Below are 23,480 nucleotides of genomic sequence, written 5' to 3'. Positions count from 1 at the left end.
GGCTGCAGAATCTCCTCAAAGTTCTCCTCTCAAACAGGTCTTGGAGGAGCGCTCGCCTGTAGAGACTTCTTCTGACGAGAATGTGCAGCTAGGGGGCCCAGATCGTTCTGGCCCCAGTCTGAATCTATTTGAGGGCGCTGATTGGCTAAATTGTATGTCACTCATTTATATCTTTAATCAGCAATTGGCTAAACTGCTTCATAGACCCGCCTCTTTTGGGCAGAAACGATTTTGCCCCCCAGCTGCGCGTTCTGAGACGTGTCTACACACAGGAGAGGACTAGCAGGAAAAGCATATTTTGCGCCGATATATTTTACACATATTACTGGGTACATTCCACAGTTCAAAAACACAAATATTGACAATTTGTATAATTTATTATTATTATAATATATATATTTTTTTGTGTGGCTCAAGGTGGGGCCATGCCCCATTGCCCTCTATTGACCAGCCGCCACTGCTCTGTGTGTATGTGTGTGAGAGAGTCTCTGTGTGACTATCTCTGTGTGTGTGTGTGTGTGTGTGTGACTGTATCTCTGTGTGTTTGTGTGTGAGAGAGTGTGTGTGTATGTGTGTGAACATCACTAATCACACACTCGTCTCTAAAGCTGAACCGGTGATTATTGATCCTCAGTTCAGAGGACTTTGTTTTCCATCTTGAGCTGTTTGTCTCAGAAGTAAAAACAGAATTATGACTCATCTTTAATCCGAAGATCAACAGAAACATGTTGACTTAATTAAATAAATTCTAATTATAAATCTCTGAGTGTTGGTATAAATAAGTGTTTTCGTATATTTACTAAAGTACACCAGAAGTACTTCTATTGGAGTGTTTTCATTGTATATTACGTCATATTTACAGATTTAAGTTGTGTAATAATATAAATAATAATAAAAACATATTGTTGACACAGACCCAACATATTGATCTATTGATGAATACTTGTGTACTTTTACTGAAGTACTGTAGCTGTTTAACTGGTTTCTGTTTCTTACTCTGATTATACTGGACTGGTTTTAGAGAGTCTGACTCCCTCCGTGTCTGTTCATGGCTGTAATATATGAACATTATGTTTAACATGTGTTCAGCTGACTTTTGGCTGCAGAGAGAAACTCGTGTGACACAATAACACTTTATTCACAGATTTGAAGTCAGTGGTAGACAGACAGGTCTTGAATAAGTTCGTTGTTTGATGATATAAAACATGACACATTGAAACATTCGGTCCCTTTAATCCTCAGAACAGATCAATACAAGTTAGTTACTCTTTACAGATGAAACCTTCAATTAAAACAAATTAACAGAATGTTATTAACGTAATGTTATTACATTAATGTAATGTATTAACAGAATGTTATTAACATGTTATTAATGTAATGTTATTACATTAATGTAATGTATTAACAGAATGTTATTAACGTAATGTTATCAGCATCATATTATTAACATGTTATTAACGTAATGTTATTAACAGAATGTTAACGTAATGTTGTTATCAGAATGTTAAACAGAATGTTATTAACGTAATGTTATTAACATAATGTTATCAACGTAATGTTATTAACAGAATGTTATTAACATAATATTATTAACGTAATGCTATTAACGTAATGCTATTAACGTAATGTTATTAACGTAATGCTATTAACGTAATGCTATTAACGTAATGCTATTAACGTAATGCTATTAACGTAATGCTATTAACGTAATGCTATTAACGTAATGCTATTAACGTAATGCTATTAACGTAATGCTATTAACGTAATGTTATTAACGTAATGTTATTAACGTAATGTTATTAACGTAATGTTATTAACGTAATGTTATTAACGTAATGCTATTAACGTAATGCTATTAACGTAATGCTATTAACGTAATGCTATTAACGTAATGCTATTAACGTAATGTTATTAACGTAATGTTATTAACGTAATGTTATTAACGTAATGTTATTAACGTAATGTTATTAACGTAATGTTATTAACAGAATGTTATTAACAGAATGTTATTAACGTAATGCTATTAACATAATGTTATTAACGTAATGTTATTAACGTAATGTTATTAACGCAATGCTATTAACGTAATGTTTCAGTGTAAGAAGAGAGTTCAGAGCCAGAGAGAGACTACAGGGGCCCTTTGGATCCCCGGGGCCCCTGTAGTCTCTATGTATTTAATGACTATATTAATCTATATCATAAAACTACACCTTAAGATCAACTCATATTGCACAAAAGAAACAAACATTAATATTAGAGCTAAAGAGATGAGAAAATAAATTTCACAAAATGTACATTTTAGTTCTTTAACTGTTTGTGGGCGACAGTTAAAGTCCAAAGAGACGTCTTCAAACGTGCAAAGAGACGTCTTTAAAGACGTCTGAGAACGAGTTACCAAGTTCAAGTTAGTTTGTCCCTTTAAAAAGGAACTGAAGAGAAACGACTAGGAACTGAAACAGAGTACTATCAGTACACAGAGAGAGTACTATCAGTACACACAGAGAGTACTACCAGTACACAGAGAGAGTACTACCAGTACACAGAGAGAGTACTACCAGTACACACAGAGTACTACCAGTACACAGAGACAGTACTATCAGTACACACAGAGAGTACTACCAGTACACACAGAGAGTACTATCAGTACACACAGAGAGTACTATCAGTACACACAGAGTACTATCAGTACACACAGAGAGTACTACCAGTACACACAGAGAGTACTACCAGTACACACAGAGAGTACTACCAGTACACAGAGACAGTACTATCAGTACACACAGAGAGTACTATCAGTACACACAGAGAGTACTACCAGTACACAGAGACAGTACTATCAGTACACACAGAGAGTAGTACTAGTACACACAGAGAGTACTATCAGTACACAGAGAGAGTACTATCAGTACACAGAGAGAGTACTATCAGTACACACAGAGAGTACTACCAGTACACAGAGACAGTACTATCAGTACACACAGAGAGTACTACCAGTACACACAGAGAGTACTATCAGTACACACAGAGAGTACTATCAGTACACACAGAGAGTACTACCAGTACACACAGAGAGTACTATCAGTACACAGAGAGAGTACTCTCAGTACACACAGAGAGTACTACCAGTACACAGAGAGAGTAATATCAGTACACAGAGAGAGTACTATCAGTACACAGAGAGAGTACTATCAGTACACACAGAGAGTACTACCAGTACACACAGAGAGTACTATCAGTACACACAGAGAGTACTATCAGTACACACAGAGAGTACTATCAGTACACAGAGAGAGTACTATCAGTACACACAGAGAGTACTACCAGTACACACAGAGAGTACTACCAGTACACACAGAGAGTACTATCAGTACACACAGAGAGTACTATCAGTACACAGAGAGAGTACTATCAGTACACACAGAGAGTACTATCAGTACACACAGAGAGTACTATCAGTACACAGAGAGGGTACTACCAGTACACACAGAGAGTACTACCAGTACACAGAGAGAGTACTACCAGTACACACAGAGAGTACTATCAGTACACAGAGAGAGTACTATCAGTACACACAGAGAGTACTACCAGTACACACAGAGAGTACTATCAGTACACAGAGAGAGTACTATCAGTACACAGAGAGAGTACTATCAGTACACACAGAGAGTACTATCAGTACACACAGAGAGTACTACCAGTACACAGAGAGGGTACCATCAGGACACAGTAAGTACTAACTGAGGGTACCATCAATACACAGAGTACCATGAGTACACAGAGAGTACTATCGGTACACAGAGTAGCAGTGTGTCAGAAGTACTGACTGTGTGTCTCCACCTGCCTGCTGCTGCTGCTCGGGGCCTTAAAGTGAGTGTCCCTCTGGTCCAATCAGGTGGGCGGAGAAGTGCTGCGATTGGTCAGACATTAATGACGTCGTCGTAGTCTCTGACCATAGGGCCCTCCCCCACCTCCTCACAGGGGCCCATGATGTACCTGTAGTCTCCTCCGATGGCCATCGTGACCTCTGACCCCAGCATCAGCCGGTCCTTCTCCTCGTCCTCCGCCCGGAGCTGCCACGGGACGCTCCAGCTCGGGCCCTCAGAGGCCCCATCTCCCTCTTCAGAGCCCCCTCCCCCCTCCTCATAGGCCCCGCCCCCCTCCTCCAGGTTGACATACAGCAGAGCCTCCCTCAGCGGGGGGGCGGGGCCACACAGCATCTCCAGCTGAGAAACCAGATGTTGGAAACTAGGACGACATTTAGGGACCGGACTCCAACAGCTGTGCATGACGTCATAGCTGACAGGAAGCACCACAGAAGAAGAAGAGAGACGTCAACATCACGCAGGATTCATTATATATTCATTACATATTGATTTATTACAACTCGTGAAGAAATTATTTGTATTTAACAATCTGCTCAGCAGTCAAATGTTACAAGAATAAAGTCAAAAGTTACAAGAATAAAGTCAAAAAGTTGGAATATAATTTATTATTAAGTCTTAAGTTTCAAGAAAAGCCATAAGGTTTTGGTGAAAATAAATTTAAAGATTAATATCTATCGAGTGAACAGGAAGTGAGCATATTAGGACTGAGTGACGTAGAGATCTGTCAATCACTGTGTAGCCCTAGATCAGGGATTCCCGAAGTGTGGTGCGCGCACCCCCAGGGGTGCGCGAGCTGCCTCTAGGGGGTGCGCGAGAGGAAAAGTGTAATGGCGGTCTGATGGTGTAATAATATTAAATATTTTTTTTTAAATGTAATTTTAATTTAAAGAGTGGGATTTTTCACAAAATAAAAACATGAATTATAAAAATTCCCTTTGTAAGATTTAAAATTAAAAACGTACAATTTAATAAATGCACTTGAGCTCCTTCCGGCAGTCTTGCCGCCTGTGGTACACACTAGCCAGCCTAGCTTGTGCGGCTAACGTCAGCTAACAGCGAACTTCATGCAAGAAAGAGAGAGCGAGAAATCGGAGGCGAGGGGAACGGAGAGGTGCGTTGGGGAGAGACCGGGAGAAGAAATCGAGTCAGAGGAAGATGAGACGAGGAGACCGAAAAGCAGGAAGGGATAGCACAGACAAATCGGGAGCACATCGGCCCATCGCGGAGTCAAGGTGAAAGAAGAGGAAACGAGTGAGCATCAGACTGGGAAAAAAAAGAGGAAATATGATTCACTTGGATTGCCAACGCAGATTCCCCAAAGCCACAGTGCGTGGTGTGCAGTGAGGTTCTGGCTAACAGCTGTCTGAAGCCCTCTTATTTACGTCGCCACCTGAACATCGCCATCCTGATTGCTCTTTAAAAGTGATGCCGTGTGTAACTGAAATTTATTGAAACTTTGTTGCAGTGTTTCAGGGCGTTTTCACACCCGTAGTTCGTTTGCTTTGTTCTGATTCAGGGATTAATATGATAGAATGTTGCAGTTGCCCCTTTGTTCGGTTTGTGTTCACACTGCAACATTTAACAGCGGACTAAATCTTGTAAACAAACGCCACGCGCGAGCAAACTGTTCTCTCATTGGTCAGATTTTTATGCAGCTATAAATAGGCTCTGTTGCTTTTGTTTTTTATTAAGGGGGGGGGGGGGTGCGCGAACCCGGTCGGGATGTAGAAGAGGGTGCGCGGCCTAAAAAGTTTGGGAACCGCTGCCCTAGATCATCCCCTGCTTTATGGTCTGTGTGACTCTAAATGGACCATAATGTACTAAATGAACATCATGCTGTATTGAAGAAGACTTGAAACTAGAGATTGAGACATAAACTCATGTTTACAATGTTTACTGAGGTAATAAATCAAGAGAGAAGTAGAGTCATTTTCTCATAGACTTCTATACAACCAGAGGAGTCGCCCCCTGGTGGTGTGATTGAAAATTCCCTCATGCTAAATACTTTGACTGTGATATCTCTAGTGTGCCTTATTCAATATTTGACTTATGTCTGCTATAGCTTCCTTCAAAGGAAGTAACCGAATGGGAGTGCAGAACTTGTGTAGATTAGGATCAGTCGTAAAATGTTTAGTGCACGAACTGTTGTAGAATGTTTAGGGTTAGAAGCAGAAACAGACATCTTAGTGGGGATTCATCATTCAATGAAAAACCGGTACAGAATTTCAAACAAAATTCTGATTTTCGGAACCAGATTTTACGCTGCTCTATTCTAATTTGATATACTATATAACTATATATTAACTATATATTCACTTGCTTTATCACTAAGAGTGTTAAATACATCGTAATAAAGCAGTTTGCAATCATTTTCAGTCATGTTATTTCCAGATGTCATATGCCTCATCCTTGAAAAAAATCTGCTGTGACTCAGTGTCTATGTGGGATTTTTAAGGCCTGTGATTGGTGGATTTATTCATACGACATGTTGTTAGGTCCATAATAGTCCATTGAAAGCAGTCAGGGGTGTTATTTAGAACGTTGAGGGCGATTAGTCAGTAAAAATCTTGATACGGTGGGCTCGACCCCCATGCGAAAAATAGGTTGGTCCAGGCGAAAGAGCCGCCTCAGCGCATTGATTCCAACGCAGGGAGACTGAGCAGGAAATGCGCTTCAGCTCTGCACCAACTTTCAACTTCCAGACGAGAATCGCCAAAAGGTCTGGAGATTTTCAATTGTATTTATGGAGAGCAGTGTGAGGTTTCTCGGGGTTTGTGCTGTGACTTTTGAACGCTTTGTCAGAGGTCAGTTTGGACAAGCTGGAATGTATACATCATTGTATAAATCATTTCGCATGTGGGCTCGATACGGAGTCGAGCCAAAAAAAAAACAAACATTTACTTGAAAAAAGCTAGGTAACAATTTGCACGCAGAAATTGTGAGTAATTTTTACTCATATTCTCAAGTTAAGTTTACTTACCAGTAAGAATTGGTTTTTATCCAAAATATGCAAGTAACGTTCCCTTAGACATAAAATGTACTTAGCCTTTTATAGTAATCTTTACTCAGGCTACCTTTGGATCTAATTACAAAACCCCAGTAGAAATCAATTAGGTGTTTCATGTATATTTAACCAGATTTTCTTTACTTTTTCTGTTGAGAAATATTCAGTAATATTTACACAATATATCTTTTATCTACTACTTCTCTGCACAACTGTTCAAATATGACTGTTGCATTTTCTAAACTGCGCTACTGTTATTTAATAAAATTGTCTTAACATAAGGCTTCTACAAAACATGAAACATCTTCTTTTAAACTGCAGCAGCTTTACTTGTGAACTGTGAACCAACACCAACATATATAATCTGGTTGGCATTGCCAGACAAAACATTTCTAAATCAGTGCTGCCAATAACAAATGTACGGACACAAACGCGTTGTCATTTAACAAACTTTTAATTAGAAACGATGGGTATTGCTTGACAACACTTAGATACACAGATGAAGCCCATGAGCAGAAGGAAAGCCTTTGCCACACTGACAGTCATCAAGAACCTCTTTTCCCTCGATGACAACGAACACATTGTCAGGAGTGAAGCCTTTCTGTCTTGCATTTCCATGGATCTTCATGACATGTTGAGCATAGTCCTCTTCAATGACATCTTTGAAATTCAAATTTACTAATGTTAATTTTTACGTCTTCGAATGTGTTCTCAAAAAAGGACAATAGTGGGGGAAACTAACAAAAATATTGAATGTGTTCAAATGCGTCATTATGTATATTCTCAGTGTATATGAGTCCAACATAATTTTATATAATATTAATATATGATATCTAAACTTTACCAGGCTGGGTGAATCCAGCATGGGTCTTTGGTTCCTGCAACTCCGCCCTTTGTCCAAAGTAGCTCCAGAAAGTTGGTGGTGCAATTGTCGAATTTCGACAAAAAGCTTCGCTCCAGATGAACTGTGGTTATTCTTCTGAACTCCTCATTGATCTGAAACAAAAGACAATAAAAAACATGATCAAGATGAGGTACCTTGCTAAAACAATTAATGCAGTAGTCCTGCCAGTATAATGTACTATTGAGCAGCAACACAAACTAAGACTTCAAAATGTATCAGGGTGTTTTTCTAAGAATTCAAATGTATATGTCAAGTTAAACTATAACACTACTAAGTTGATTTTACCTTGCGTCAACTTGCTGATGTCAACTTGCTGAGCGTCAACGTCGTTTAAAATCCTGTGAAATATATAGAGAATTATGTTAAAACATAAACACACAACATTAAATCTGAATTTGACTTAAGACTTCATATCGATAGCATGTTTTATCCCTACACAAAAAAACAGCACATAAACAAGTCACCATAACGTTAATACTGAGATACACAGCAGGCCTGGTCATGTTGATATGTGACACTAACTCAACACAGTACTGGCACCTCGTTTCATGCCCACAGCCTTCATCATCAAGGACACCGCATTGGATAGAGACATAAGAGACAAGTTTAAAACTGATGACAGAAATATAAGTTACTGTAAAAATATGTCAGAATATGATAGTGACAAAATATTGTTACGTTTAGCACACGACCAGAGTGAGCTCGTTACTGCTCAGCTATGACTCCCTGTCTTGTCACATTTCCCTCATTCGACCTCGGCTGCAGTTGAGGATGTGAGAGAAAGCGCGCTGTGTGCGTGACTCAGCACAGCAAAGCACCTGTGTGGCAGAAGTGGGCTTCACGTAACCGAAGTAATTCAGCCCCCCTCCCCCGACCTCGACGGGGCGCAGCCGGTCGAGCACCGTGTCCCCAGGCCAACAACTTTCAAGAGAGAACCCTGTAAAGTCGCGACCAAAAACAGCCACAAAATGTAGCGCCGTGAGCCATGTCTGTAATGCTGCCCCAAGTTAGCTAGCATGATAGCCTAACTAGCTAGCACGCTAAACTGACCAGTTCGCTACTCTTCCGTATTCACAACTCAAACACCGACTTGACCGAAGGCTCAACAGCAACGTAGAGCATTAATTAAACATATAACCTACCCCAATGGCTCCCGTCCATGAAGTTCCTCTCCTCAGGTGAAACTCAGCCGTCCTTCTTCAGGTTCTGCTGTTCCGTCGTCTCATTGAAGAAAGGAGCGCGAAATCTCCTCTGACGTCACCCCGAGTACGCGCTATAGGTTGCCAGGTTTTACTCGTATTACCCAAGTACATTTTACTTTGTTGTGTCAGGTAGTGCATTCAATACAGTAGTTTAGATATTACTTGGTGTGAATGATTACAATTTACTTATAAACATGAGGATACATAATTACAAACAAATACCAAGTAACACATTAAGTAAAAGGTGATATTTTAAAGTAAAATCACTGAAATGATAATTTCTTGTAAAATTTACAAAAATAATCAAGGTAATAACTACAGGGCCAAAAACTTTTTTTTCAGTGTATCCTTCTGCCTTGGTCGAAGCCGGATTTGTGATTAAAGATGAATTTCGGGTGCATAGCTGGCGGATTTTTTGGACAAAAATCCTGATATTGTGAAAAGTCCATTCAGAACCTCGGAACCGGTACCAGAACCCATTTTGGGGCTCGCTCGGGCTAAAGAGGTCCTTCTCTGCGCAGAGAATAAATACTTTAAAGACAAATGTGCTTTTCTCAGGTTTCCTTATTTCAGTGTTATAGGACTCACTAACTAGTAAATAGTTTCTTTCCACCACAATGGACGTTAGAGAGAATGCAGCATTCAGACTCACATGTTGTCTCTACAGTCTGCAGGTTTCTTCAGTCGTTCTCCTTTGATCAGATACTCGTAGATCTCTGAGTTCTCTACACCGGGATACGGAGTCTGACCTCGAGTTAGGACCTCCCACATGGTGACACCGAACGCCCACTGAGACACACACACACATACACCAGGATCATTGAAAGATTCTGCTGTAGTTAGAGTTATTTATTTTGCACAATTCAAACAATAAAATCTAAAATAATCAAACATAACAGAAATAAATGAATCACAGTGCAGGAAGAGACAGAAAGCCAACTTGGCTTATTTGAAGCCAAGTTGGCTCTGTGTGTGTGTGTGTGTGTGTGTATATTAGTACCACATCACTCTGAGTAGTGTACACGTTGTCAGCCAGACTCTCCAGAGCGATCCACTTCACAGGAAGTTTAGAAACAGAACCTTGTCTGTAATAATCTCCACTGTAGATCTTCTTAGAGAGACCGAAGTCTGCTACACACACAGTCATGTTCTCATTGAGCCTGGAACACACACACACACACACACAGAGAGAGACACACACAAACACTTCTATTAATATTTGTTAGTTGTACAAATCAAATAACTGAAGAGCAGAAAATAGAAACATAAAATAAAAAAATATCAAAGTTATATTGTTTGTCTGTGTGAGCTGTACGTAAATGAGGAGGCGTGGCCTGATATTTCTGCCAGCTGATTGGGGGACTGACATGCAGTTTCGGGCGGCGAGGTCTCGGTGGATGATGCTCCGGGTACTCAGGTACTCCATCCCCCGAGAGATGTCCAACATGAAGCCCAGCAGGGTCTGCAGGGACAAGTCCTGGAGGGATATAGGACATGAGGACATAAGAAATGTGGACACGAAGATATGAGGACATTAGGACATGAAGACATGAGGATAAGACACAGTGAAATGAGGACACGAGGATACGAGGACATATGTTTACATTGTTAAATGACAATAAGAACATCTCCTCGTGATGCGTTCACTGTCTCCATGGATCATTGTAAACTCTACTAACAGAGAGTCAGAGGAACCTTTAGTTTCTGAGATCTTTCAAGTGAACATTTTGGAGAACCCTTATGGATGAGACTTACCTGATTGTATTTAAAGGACAAAGTGTTGGTGAGCTATTGGTCGTTAACCGGCTACATAAAGAACTGAACAATGTTTTTTCCCTTTAAATGTTCTCTTACAAAAGAATGCTCTCCGACAAAAGGATGTTCTCCTGCAAAAGAATGTTCTCCTACAAAAGGATGTTCTCCTACAAAAGGATGTTCTACAAGAGGACGTTCTTTTTAAAATTACGTTATTGTCCAAAAAGGACGTTCTCCTACAAAAGGACGTTCTCCTACAGAAGGATGTTCTACAAGAGGATGTTCTCTTACAAAATGACGTTATCTTACAAAAAGGACATTCTCCTAAAAAAGAATGTTCTCTTATGAAATGACGTTCTCTTACGAAATGATGTTCTCTTAGAAAAGGACGTTCTACAAGAGGATATTCTCCTACAAAAGAACGTTTTCCTACAAAAGGATGTTCTCTCACAAAAAGGACATTCTCCTACAAAAGAATGTTCTCTTATGAAATGACGTTCTCTTTCAAAAGGACGGTCACCTACAAAAGGTTGTTCTAAAAGAGGATGTTCTCCTACAAAAGAACGTTCTCTTACAAAAGGATGTTCTCTGAGTCGAGACAGCAGCAGGAACGTGTGCAGATCTCCGTGCTTCATGAACGGAAGAACCACCATCGGGATCGGCAGCCGCTGGACAGGACGGCGGTGAAGACTCACTCCTATTGGATGGGAGAAACTGTGAATGAAACTGTCTGACCTTTGACCCCTGGTCATATAATATGTGTGTGTGTGTGTGTGAATTACCGATGAGCTGGATGACATTCAAATGGTGGAAGTCCTTCATGTAGGCCGCCTCCTTCAGACACTGCTCGATGTCACCTGAGGAAGTGATGTCAGCTGGAACACACACACAAACGTGTTAATCAAACGACACTCCAACTGCTTTCAGCTTCTACTCCGCTTTCAGCTTCTACTCCGACTGATTCTTACTCCTCCACTGACTGATATTATATACATATATATTACATACTGATATTTCTACTGTTCCACTGTCCATTATTTACACTTCAACTTATATTTAAACAGTTTTTTTTAATCGTATAAATTGAAAACACATAAAATGTCAATGAAAAGCTACAGCGGCCGCTCAGCGAGCTGCGGCCATTTTGATTGAATCTATGAAACCACTTCAACTGCTTTCAGTGCTTACTTGTCAATTGATGTCCAAGCTGCTTTTAACTTCCACTAATTTACACTTCAGCTGACATTTCAGCTGCTTTTATTGTTTTCTTCTTCAAAGGCTTAGATATCAGCCAACACTTCAACTGCTTTCAGTTCTTACTCCTCAACTGTTCAACTACTTTCACTGTTTACATTCGTATCATTTCAAACTCCTTCATGATTGTGCTTCAACTGATTTTATCTGCTTTTTGTTTTTTACACTTCAACAATGTTTACACTTTAACTGACACTTCAACTGCTTTCAGTGTTTCACAAATGTCTCACATTTCAGCACTTTGACCGCCACCTTCAGGACGGACGAGTCCTCCTTCTTCAGGAACGCCTCGCGCACCGAGCCAAACTCACCTGCACAGGTAAACACACACGCCTCATTTCATTTATTCATTCTGAGAGTCAAACTAGTTTCACTTCATCAGAGGTTCTGCTTCAGGAACCAGATTTAACTTTAAAATGTATTTTTTGTGTTGTGCATCAGTGTAGTTCTATTTCATCCTTACTGACCGCCAGAGGCAGTGCTTAACACTGGATATCTTCCGTCTCGCGCATGTGCAGGTCGAATATTTATATCAACAACGTCACCTGTGACCTCGGATGGCCCCCGTCGTCTATATGTTCCGGTGTCATCCTGAGTTCAGTCCTTTTTCATCTTCTCGCTACGCAGGTTAGCTACCATGGTAGCATAAACAAAGATATGTCTACGATCAAGACATATTAGAGGTTGTCGCTGTAGCCTTGTGACCACCGTTCGGAGTTGCGGATCTCTCGCCCTCCAAAGGCTGCGACATGCTGTCCCTCTTCGGAGGGAGCGGTGTGTTTCACCGTTCGGACCATCGAGCCCCGGACTGGTGGATGCCCCTATCATCGGTCATCACCAGTCTGATAAGGGCCACCTAAGTCGTGAAGACAGCAATCGATTAACATTGTTTTCTATAACCGTTCGTTTTCCACGGTTGCCAGAGCGCTTCCGCTCTAGCTAATCGAGTGGCGCGCTAACGAGAGCATAGAATATACGCTGTCGGCCCGCCCTTCACAGTGAGCATAGTGCTGGTTTTGTAACATTACGGCTATCACAGTCAGCAGAGTGTTCCCGCTCAGACAAACTTGATGAGATGCTAGTTCGACATTAGCATTAGGTCCACTGATGTTGTAACATTACGGCTATCACAGTTAGCAGAGTGTTCCCGCTCAGGCAAACTTGATGAGATGCTAGTTCGACATTAGCATTAGGTCCACTGATGTTGTAACATTACGGCTATCACAGTCAGCAGAGTGTTCCCGCTCAGACAAACTTGATGAGATGCTAGTTCGACATTAGCATTAGGTCCACTGATGTTGTAACATTACGGCTATCACAGTTAGCAGAGTGTTCCCGCTCAGGCAAACTTGATGAGATGCTAGTTCGACATTAGCATTAGGTCCACTGATGTTGTAACATTACGGCTATCACAGTCAGCAGAGTGTTCCCGCTCAGACAAACTTGATGAGATGCTAGTTCGACATTAGCATTAGGTCCACTGATGTTGTAACATTACGGCTATCACAGTCAGCAGAGTGTTCCCGCTCAGACAAACTTGATGAGATGCTAGTTCGACATTAGCATTAGGTCCACTGATGTTGTAACATTACGGCTATCACAGTTAGCAGAGTGTTTCCGCTCAGGCAAACTTGGTGAGAGACGAGCTCGACTAGATCGACATTGTGTCCATTGAGATTTACGGTAATTTTTACATCTGACATATTTCACAGTTAGCAGTGTCCTCACTCAGGCTAACTTGGTGAGATGCTAGCTAGACAAAGCTGATACTGGGACTGTGTCCATCGACTTTGGAATTCCGCATCAACTAGTGGGACAAGGGTTCCTCCAGAATCACGGCCATGTTAAACTCTCCCGGCTGTAGGACCTGTATAGCTCCTCTTCAGCCTGAGGACGGCCCTGACCTTTTGCCTCGAGCATCTGTGGGAGGGCCTCTCGGAGAACCCAGGCAGGACCTGCGGTGCGGCATCACGCCTTGAGCAGTAAGGTCTGCTAGGCTGGCCGAAGTGGAACAACTGATGCGTGAGGTCTACCTCCCCCTGTCAGGGCAGCTGAATCCAGCCCAACCTACCCTGGTCATTTGTATGGTGCTGGCACGCCTGCAGTGGGATACACAGCAGCTGGAACTTCCACCTGTGAGTGCCTTCTTCAGGTGCCTTCCCGCCCTCACCACCTTTTCTGTTCCTCCCTCCGAGGAATATCAGAAGAAGTTGCATGCATGCTGGAGAGACACCAAGGCTCTCTCCCGCCTTACATCAGATGGCCGAACCCTGACGACCATGCAGGAGGTGGCAAAATTTGGCCTTGCACGTATGCCAGCCATTTAGCCGACTATTGCTTCCATCATAGTTTCCCCTGAGGAGACTCTGAGGCCCGATGCCAGGTGCCCTCAACCCCAACGCTGGGTCAAAGATAACTTGCTATCCAGGGCTTATGACACAGCAGCGCTGTGGACCGTATCGACAACTCCCTCTCCCACCTCATGCTTGCCCTCGCAGCTTCTCTGCAGCAGGCTACTTTCGACACTTCCGCCTCCAGCCTCAGTGATGCTTCATTGCAGGCATTTGCGCTCATGTCGAGGGAACTTGGATGTATGATGTCCACCCTGGTCCAGACTCGCCGCCAGGTTTGGCTGGCGCAGTCACCCCTGTCTCAGACATGTAGGAGGACCCTCCGTACTGTCCCAGTGGAACCTGGTGAGCTGTTCGAGTCAGCTGCTATACAGGCGCTTCATCAAACTGTTGAAGCTAGCCAGACCAGGCAGCAGTTCTCTGGTCTCTGCACCCCGCAGACCTAGGGGTCCCACTTTGGCCCCCCAAGGCCGTTTTTTCAGCCTCCAGCTTACCCTAGTAGCCGCCACAGGCCTCAGCGTCCCGCTGAGAGGCCGGACTGCTACCCATACAACCCTACCAATGTCCCCCCCAGACAACCTCCGAACTTGGGGACTAACAGTCCCCCCCCCCCCCCCCCCCCAAAGCCTCCAGAGGCAGGGGGCCACGAGATTTCTCCGGGCCGGCTGTCGGTTTTTTCTCCCAGCAGCAGATTTCCAAGGGAGAGTGGTTCACATCTATCGACGCCTATTCCCATGTTCCCATGGTGCATCACCACAGGCAGTTTCTTTGTTTCGCCTTTTAAAGCCGCCACTTTCAGTCCAGGGTGCTTCCATTCGGACTCTCCCATCTCCCCATCGGTGTTCACAAGGTGTTACTGCTGGCCTTTCCCCCTGCAATCACAGGGGGAATACTGCCATACTTAGACGACTGGCTGACCTGGGCGCCATCCCAACTTCAGGCGCCACAGGACACTGCTCGCCTCCTCTCATGCGGCCCGGTGGGGCCTCAAGGTGAACATGGAGAGGACCTACCTTCATTAGTTTGGCCCTATGAGGGCCTGTCTGTCGCCCCAGCATGTGGACAACAACCCCCACAACCTCCCCCTTCCTAGGGGGCAGATGGTTGCCCTACATCCTTTTCTCAGACTATTTGGTAAACTGACAGCTGCCTCAGCTGTTGTTCCCCTTGGGCTTGCAGATGGCTGAACAGCCTTCACTTGGATGCCAAGTGGCACAGCTACAGGGCAATAATAGTATCAAACAGTGCCTACTCACTCTATCCCCATGGAGGGAGAGTGCATATCTGGCAAACAGTGTCCCCATGGGCTCGTTTCCATTCCGCTAGTAGATTGTCACAACAGATACCTGCCTCTCAAGGCGGGGTGCAGTGTGACAGAATAGGACTGCTTGGGGGCAGTTATCTGCTCAAAGACCGCAGGGGCAGGTCAAGGTTCTAGAGCTAGCGCTCAAGCACTTCCTGCCATATTTGAAGGGAAAGCATGTGCTTGTCCGGTTAGACAACACCTCTGCTGTGTTTTCACATAAACCATCAATGGGGCACCAGATCTGCAGAAGTTGCTACGGGGATCACCATGCCCTTCTGACTTGGGCGGCCCCTCGCCTGGCCAGCCTGCGGGCAATGTACCCACCAGGAGAACGGAACCAGGTTGTGGTTTTCCTGTTCCATCACAATCCTCCACCGGGAGAGTGCCGGCTGCATCCAGACGTGTTGTCAACCCGCTGCCCCCACTGGGTCTCCCTGACGGAGAGGACCAGTCCTCTGGGTCAAGATGCCCTGGCTCACATGTCACCAGAGGATCTTCTTTATGCCTTTCCACCATTCCCTCTGATCTTGCTAACGCTTGTCAGAGTTCTTCCCCGACAGGAGGGATCTCCTGTCGCAATTTGGCATCCCAATCCCTGCCGCCTTCAACTATGGGTCTGGCCACGGGAGGGCCCGACCGGATGCTGAGTGGCTGCATAGAACCAGTCAGACTGACTATTTTGAATGCCAGCGCGCAGTCTACCTGCCTGCAGTACAAAAACAGGTGGAAGCTGTTCTCTGACCGGTGTGCGGCTCAGAACAAGGTCCCAGTACCCCGTGCCTGCTGTACCGAGTTTCTACAGTCCCTCCTAGATAAGAGCCGGTCTCCCTCTACCCTTGGAGTATACGTGGCCGCTATTTCGGGGCAGCATACTAAGGTCGATAATGACACAGGAGAGAGCCACAGACTGGTGTCCCTCTTCCGAAAAAAAGAAAAAAGGGGCCCTGCGATTGCGTGCCCCGAAGGCCCCTGCATGGGACGTACCCTTGGTACTGGACACCTTATGCTTGTCTCCTTTTGAACCCCTGGCACAGGCAGAGCCGAGATGGCTATCGGCCAAAATGTTTTTTCGCCTTGCCGTCAATTCAGCTCAACGTGTGGGCGAGCTGCATGCCCTGTCGGTGAAAGAATCATGTCTGAAGTGGAACTCGGATGGCTTGGGTGTCACTTTGTGGCCTAATGCAGCATTTCTCCCAAGGGTGTTGACACGTTCACATATCAACCCGCCTATCCAGCTGGCAAAGTTGACCCCCCCCCCCATCGGGAGAGGAGAGGCCAAGGTTGCTGTGCCCAGTGCGGGCCCTCAGAGCTTATGTGGAAGCCACCTGCATACGGCAGTCAGAGCAGCTCTTTGTCAGTTATGGTGGGCCTAAGAAGGTCTGTGCTCCTTCTAAAAAACAGCGCCTATCCCACTGGATAGTGGAGGCCATTGCCTATACATACAAGGCGAGCGACTGCGCTCGGCCATCTGGGGTGAAGGGTCACTCTACCAAGAGTGTCTCCACGTCAAGGGCAGCCCTGAGAGGTGTGCCTGTGGAGGATATATGTGCTGCGGCCTCATGGGCATCACCGAGCACATTCACCAAACACTACAGAGTTAACGTTGCCACCCCTCACCCACTGGGGAGGGTTCTTTGGCCAATTTCCTCTGCCGGAGCTATACGAGGTAGTTACTGTGCTTCCTCGTGACTCTTTTGGTATAAGTCATCCAGTGTGAAGCACTGCCTCTGGCGGTCAGTAAGGATCAAATAGAACGAAAGTTACGAATGTAACTATGGTTCTATGAATCGTGGATGACCGCCAGAGTTCTTGGTCACTCGGAATCCCGTGAACTTGCGAGAAGATTCCATAGGACAGAACTCAGGATGACACCGGAACTTATAGATGACGGGGTCATCCGAGGTCACACGTGACTTTGTTGATATAAATATTCGACCTGCGCATGCGCGAGACGGAAGATATCCAGTGTGAAGCACTGCCTGTGGCGGTCACCCAGGATTCATAGAACCGTAGTTACATTCGTAACTTTCGTGTGTATTTTTTGTGTTGTGTGTGTGTATTAGTGTGTAGTTGTGTTACCTTTCCCCAACATGTGTCCCAGTGTGAGCAGCCTCTCTGGGATCAGAACGTCCTGCAGTTTGTTCTTCAGGTCTTCATTTATACCGAGACTGTCCACTGGAAGGAGACACACACACACACACACACACACACACACACATTCGTCTGACTGTGCTGTCTAAAATTGAACTCTTCCTCATTAAAGTGTGTGAATTAACTCTGAGTGATTGAGGATCAAACAGACTCACATGTGGACTCCTGCAGTTCAGCACAGTTTCTGTTGAAGGATCGAGCCGCTGTGAAGGACACCAAGCTCTCAGGACCTGGAGGCTTGAAGACCGAACTACAGACGGACAGAAAGAGTTTCAGCGTCGTCAAACATTTAAGGTTCAGGTTCTACGTGTTTAGACTCAAACCAACTGTGTGACTCGTTGGTTTCCACTAAAGATCTCAATCTTTAAAAACACTGTTGTATATACTTTCATCACTCATTCTCTGCAGTTTTAAATCAAACAAACAGGAGTCTTTAGTATGGGACTATTTTCAGCAGCAGATGAATCCTCATTTGTTGCTGTGGTGAGTCTCACATTCTCTGCTGGTTTGAGTCTAAACATGAGTTTTATCGTGGTTTTTGTACCCAAACTGCGTCTCTTTCTCGCGGCGGTGATTGACGGCGGTGAGCAGCAGTCCGACCATGGTGGCGACCAGCAGACCCAGCAGCACACCGACCCACATGTGGCTCCGCTGGACCGGGACCTGGACTGAGGGAGGAAACCACATCACAGAGTCAGTCTTCACGCAAACTGTAGCAGCACGAAACCATCACTGAGGTGTGTCGTGTACCTGAGGCCGGAAGCACCAGTACCGGGGGGCTCCAGGGTCCACAACCCACTGAGGTGCAGGCCGACACCTGGAAGGAGGCGTTGAAGAAACGTCCTCCTCCTGACAGCTGAGCCGAGTTCTCCTTAAACAGAAGTGGCTCCTGAAAAAACAGAGGACACGTTAAGTGTGACGAGTTAGTTCAGCTTCCCGACCCACATCAGACCAAAGAGGACCCTTCACCTGTGGTTCTCCTCCCAGAGTCCACTGCACCTTGTAGGCCAACAGTCTTCCCTGCAGCTCCTCCTCCTGTAGTCCGGCCCAGTTCAGAGCCAGTTGCTGCTCCGACAGATCAAAGGTGAGGTTCTTGGGGGCTGCCGAGGGCACTGAGGACGGGATGACACACGTGATCCATTAAATTACAGTTATTATCACGTAGCTCTGTAGAGACGCCCGTCTGCTCAGTCTGAGTTCACAATAAGTCCTCAGACATTTGAGCAAAACTGAACTCACTCGATATAGATTTTACATTTATTAATATAATATAATTTATTTTATTATAATATTTATTATAATAATATATATATGCACAACAAACTGCTCTCGGTAGACCACTAACACTTGAACACTTTTGAACACGAACACTCTGAACACTCTGAACACTTTAACTTTAATTCATTCACCTGGTGCAATAGCTAATCCGTGCAATATCCAATACGTTTAAGTATTTATCTGATCAGTTTGTATATTCTGTATATGCTGGATATTTATATTTATTTAATATTATTCTTACTGTCTTATTTTATTACTGTTTTACTGTCTACTGTTTTCGTTTATTATATTACTTGATATTACTTCATTTTTATCTTTTATTTTATTTTCTTGTGAGCAACGCTGCTGTAATCCTGTAATTTCCCCACTGAGGGACTAATAAAGGATTATCTTATCTCTTATCTTATCTTATAATATAATAATGTCGTCTGAATAGCTGGTCTGAGGTAAGGCTGCATGTGGCGCTGCAGAGGCTGCACTCTGCAGAGTCCTTTTAAATGGATTGAGGCCACAGACAAAAGCTGATTTTACTGAGAGGACTGGAATCTACTGGACACCATCCAGCTGGACCACACACACACACACACACACACACACACACACAAAACAAACCAGCTCTCAGCTACTGTTGAAGCTCAGAAAAAACAGCAGACTGCAGCATCTCTGATCCAAAGTGTGCGTTTTCTACTAATATTATTTAAAGACAAAACAACAAAACGTCCAAAAAGAGACAGAATCGCAAAGCAACTACAAAGAGACGCACAACGACTACAAAGAGACGCATGACTACAAAGATGCTAAACGACTACAAAGAGACGCACGACTACAAAGAGACGCAAAACGACTACAAAGAGACTCACGACTACAAAGAGACGCAAAACGACTAAAAAGAGACGCACGACTACAAGGACACGCACGACTACAAAGAGACGCACGACTACAAAGAGATGCAAACACGACTACAAAGAGACGCACGCCTACAAAGAGACGCAAAGCGACTACAAAGAGACTCACGACTACAAAGAGACGCACAACTACAAACAGACGCAAAACGACTACAAACAGACGCACGACTACAAAGAGACGCACAACTAAAAAGAGACACACGACTACAAAGAGACGCACACCAACTACAAAGAGATGCACAACGACTACAAAGAGACTACAAAGAGACACACAATGACTACAAAGACGCAAAGCGACTACAAAGAGACGCACAGCGACTACAAAGAGATGCACAACGACTAAAAAGAGACACACGACTACAAAGAGACACAATGACTACAAAGAGACGCACAACGACGACACAAAGATGCACAATGACTACAAAGAGATGCAAAACGACTACAAAGAGACGCACAACGACTACAAAGAGACGCACGACTACAAAGAGACACAATGACTACAAAGAGACGCACAACGACGACACAAAGATGCACAATGACTACAAAGAGACGCAAAGCAACTACAAAGAGACACACGACTACAAAGAGACGCACAATGACTACAAAGAGACGCAAAGCGACTAAAAAGAGACGCACAATGACAACAAAGAGACGCAAAGCGACTAAAAAGAGACGCACAACGACAACAAAGAGACGCAAAGCGACTAAAAAGAGACGCACAATGACTACAAAGAGACGCAAAACGACTACAAGGAGACGCACAACATTCTTTACTGGACGTGTTTTGTTCCATAACGTCTTTTATGATCATCGTTTTGTTTCATGACGTCTTTTATGATCATCGTTTTGCTTCATGACGTCTTTTATGATCATCGTTTTGTTTCATGATGTGTCTTATGATCATTGTTTTGTTTACCTGACTCAGGTGTCTGGAAGTGCAGCCAGGGGCAGAAGGGCGACGCCCCCACCTCGTTCACACAAGAGACTCTGGCGCTGTAGTTTGAGTGACTCCTCAGTCCAGACAGGACCTGAAGGTGAGGAGGAACCTGGACCTCCTGCTGAGGGGGGTCCCACCTCCGGACCGAACGCCTCGACAGCTGAGATTTCAATTGATTTGTAATTGATAGTTTTTTTACTATAATATATTTTTGTGTGTGTGTGTGTGTGTCACCTGGACAATGCAGGTGGACAGCTCAGAGTATCCTGAGAATCCTGGTTTCCATGACAATGTGATGTTGTTGTCCACCATCCTCACCTGCAGCTTGACCGGCACCACCGGCAACACTGAGACAGAGACCCCGCCCCCGAAAGAGTCATCGTCCAATCACAGCTGCACCACAGTGACTAGTCACAACAGGTGTGTCAGTGTTTGGTTCTACTGCTAAAAATATATATTTATATCAGAAAACATGCAAAACAGTCTGCAGGGAGAAACTTTAAATATTCAGACATGAATATACATGTACACAGTTTTAATGTACTAGCTTAAATACAAAATACTACAGGTACAGAACACACCTGTATGAGTAACATAATCCGAAGCGAAGATGCAGCAGGTGAACTCACCTTTAATGTGAACAGTTCCTGTTCTAGAGACGGAGATTCCTCTGGTGTTCTTTGCTTCACAGTAAAACTTCACACTGCTGTTCACTCCTGCAGAGATGGAAGTACCAGCCCTTGGTGTAAGGCAAGGCAAGTTTATTTGTATAGCACATTTCAACAACAAGGTAATTCAAAGTGCTTCACATAAAACCATTAAAAGCATCAAAACATAAGGCAAAAGAAAAGGAGATTTAAAAACAATTAAAGAAACAGTGTAAGAAATAAAATGCAGTCGTAAAATGTAAAGGAGATTTAAAACATACATTGAAACAATAATTGATGTCTCCCTGAGACATTACGCTGCACGCAATCAACCATACACTGCCGCAATTCTGCAATTACTCGCACACAAACCACGTCTGGAAAAGATCTCTGCCGATCTGCATTTTATAGTGTACGCCTTGCACGAACTCGGTCCCGGAGGAAATGGCGATATATTGTGCAGTCCTTTTAAAACCATTAAAAGCATCAAAACATAAGGCAAAAGAAAAGGAGATTTAACAGCAATTAAGAACAGTGTAAGAAATAAAATACAGTAGTAAAATGCAGAAATGCAGGAAATGAATTAATATATTAATTGAATGTGGTTCAATTAAAGGCAGCAGCAAACAGAAAAGTCTTCAATCTTGATTTAAATGAGCTGAGGGTCTCAGCAGACCTGCAGCTTTCTGGGACTTTGTTACAGATATGTGGAGCAGAAAAACTGAACGCTGCTTCTCCATGTTTAGTTCTGACTCTGGGAACAGAAAGTAGACCGGTCCCAGACGACCTGAGGGGTCGGGATGGTTCATAAGGTAGCAGCAGATCAGCGATGTATTTTGGCCCTAAACCATTCAGTGCTTTGTAATCCAACAGCAGGATTTTAAAGTCAATTCTTTGTTGGACAGGAAGCCAGTGCAAAGACCTCAGAACTGGAGTGATGTGATCCACCCTCCTGGTCTTAGTGAGGACTCGAGCTGCAGCGTTCTGAATCAGCTGCAGCTTTCTGACGGACTTTTTACAGAGACCTGTAAACACACCGTTACAGTAGTCCAGTCTGCTGAAGATAAATGCGTGGACAGGTTTTTCCAAATCCTGTTGAGACATAAGTCCTCTAATCCTTGATATATTCTTCAGGTGATAATAGGCGGATTTTGTAATTGTCTTGATATGGCTGTTCAGGTTGAGGTCTGAATCCATAACTACACCTAGATTTCTGGCTTGGTTTGTGGGTTTTAACATCAGTGACTGAAGCTGAGCGGTGATTTTCAATTGTTCATCCTTGGTACCAAAAACAATTACTTCTGTTTTATCTTTGTTTAATTGAAGAAAATTCTGGCACATCCAGTTGTTGGTTTGTTCAATGCAGTTACCCAGCCCTTGTATGGGATTATAGTCCCCTGGTGACATAGTTATGTCGATTTGTGTGTCGTCTGCATAATTATGATAACACACTTTGTTGCTTTCCATAATCTGAGCTAGTGGAAGCATGTAGATGTTGAACAGAAGAGGCCCCAGTGTTGAACCTTGGGGAACACCACATGTCATTTTAGTCAGCTCTGATGTGTAATCAGCCACAGACACAAAGTATTCTCGGCCCTTCAAGTAGGATTCAAACCAGTTAAGTGCTGTGCCAGAGAGTCCCACCCAGATGTTTAGTCTTTCTAGGAGTATGGCATGGTCGACCGTGTCGAATGCAGCACTGAGATCCAGTAACACTAAGACTGAACTTCTGCCATTGTCTATGTTTAAGTGGATGTCGTTGAAGACCTTAACAAGAGCAGTTTCAGTGCTGTGGTGCTGTCGAAAGCCTGACTGGAAAACATCAAAGCAGTTATTTACGGCCAAGAAGTTGGTCAGCTGTTGGAAAACCGCTTTTTCAATTATTTTACTTAAAAATGGGAG

The 23,480-nt window shown here is 43.7% G+C and overlaps 1 protein-coding gene and 1 long non-coding RNA gene across 2 annotated transcripts in view; both read right to left on the bottom strand.

Moving 5' to 3' along the window:
* Positions 1-3,817: 3,817 nt before the first annotated feature.
* Positions 3,818-23,480, bottom strand: part of tyro3 (TYRO3 protein tyrosine kinase) — a 39,429-nt gene continuing 19,766 nt past the window's right edge. Inside the window, exons 5-19 of the mRNA XM_079286279.1 lie at positions 21,561-21,647; positions 21,166-21,278; positions 20,911-21,091; positions 18,781-18,923; positions 18,562-18,700; positions 18,356-18,479; positions 17,967-18,061; positions 17,740-17,835; positions 12,234-12,314; positions 11,532-11,624; positions 11,325-11,446; positions 10,362-10,471; positions 9,995-10,154; positions 9,647-9,783; positions 3,818-4,296 (exon numbers count right to left, since the gene is read on the bottom strand). Of these exons, the coding sequence (XP_079142405.1) occupies positions 3,918-4,296; positions 9,647-9,783; positions 9,995-10,154; positions 10,362-10,471; positions 11,325-11,446; positions 11,532-11,624; positions 12,234-12,314; positions 17,740-17,835; positions 17,967-18,061; positions 18,356-18,479; positions 18,562-18,700; positions 18,781-18,923; positions 20,911-21,091; positions 21,166-21,278; positions 21,561-21,647 (2,060 nt within the window). The 3' untranslated portion in view covers positions 3,818-3,917. The remainder of the gene's footprint in view (positions 4,297-9,646; positions 9,784-9,994; positions 10,155-10,361; positions 10,472-11,324; positions 11,447-11,531; positions 11,625-12,233; positions 12,315-17,739; positions 17,836-17,966; positions 18,062-18,355; positions 18,480-18,561; positions 18,701-18,780; positions 18,924-20,910; positions 21,092-21,165; positions 21,279-21,560; positions 21,648-23,480) is intronic.
* On the bottom strand, positions 7,439-9,034 carry LOC306789860. The gene is made up of 4 exons (XR_013772679.1): positions 8,935-9,034; positions 8,078-8,130; positions 7,733-7,884; positions 7,439-7,548 (listed from the first exon to the last, which is right to left on the bottom strand). It is a non-coding gene; the product is annotated as an uncharacterized lncRNA (long non-coding RNA).

This window comes from Melanostigma gelatinosum (assembly GCF_949748355.1).
Source record: "Melanostigma gelatinosum genome assembly, chromosome: 16".
Lineage (NCBI taxonomy): Eukaryota > Metazoa > Chordata > Actinopteri > Perciformes > Zoarcidae > Melanostigma > Melanostigma gelatinosum.
The sequence above is the reverse complement of the archived record's forward strand: the minus strand, read 5'-3'. Positions and strand labels throughout refer to the sequence as shown.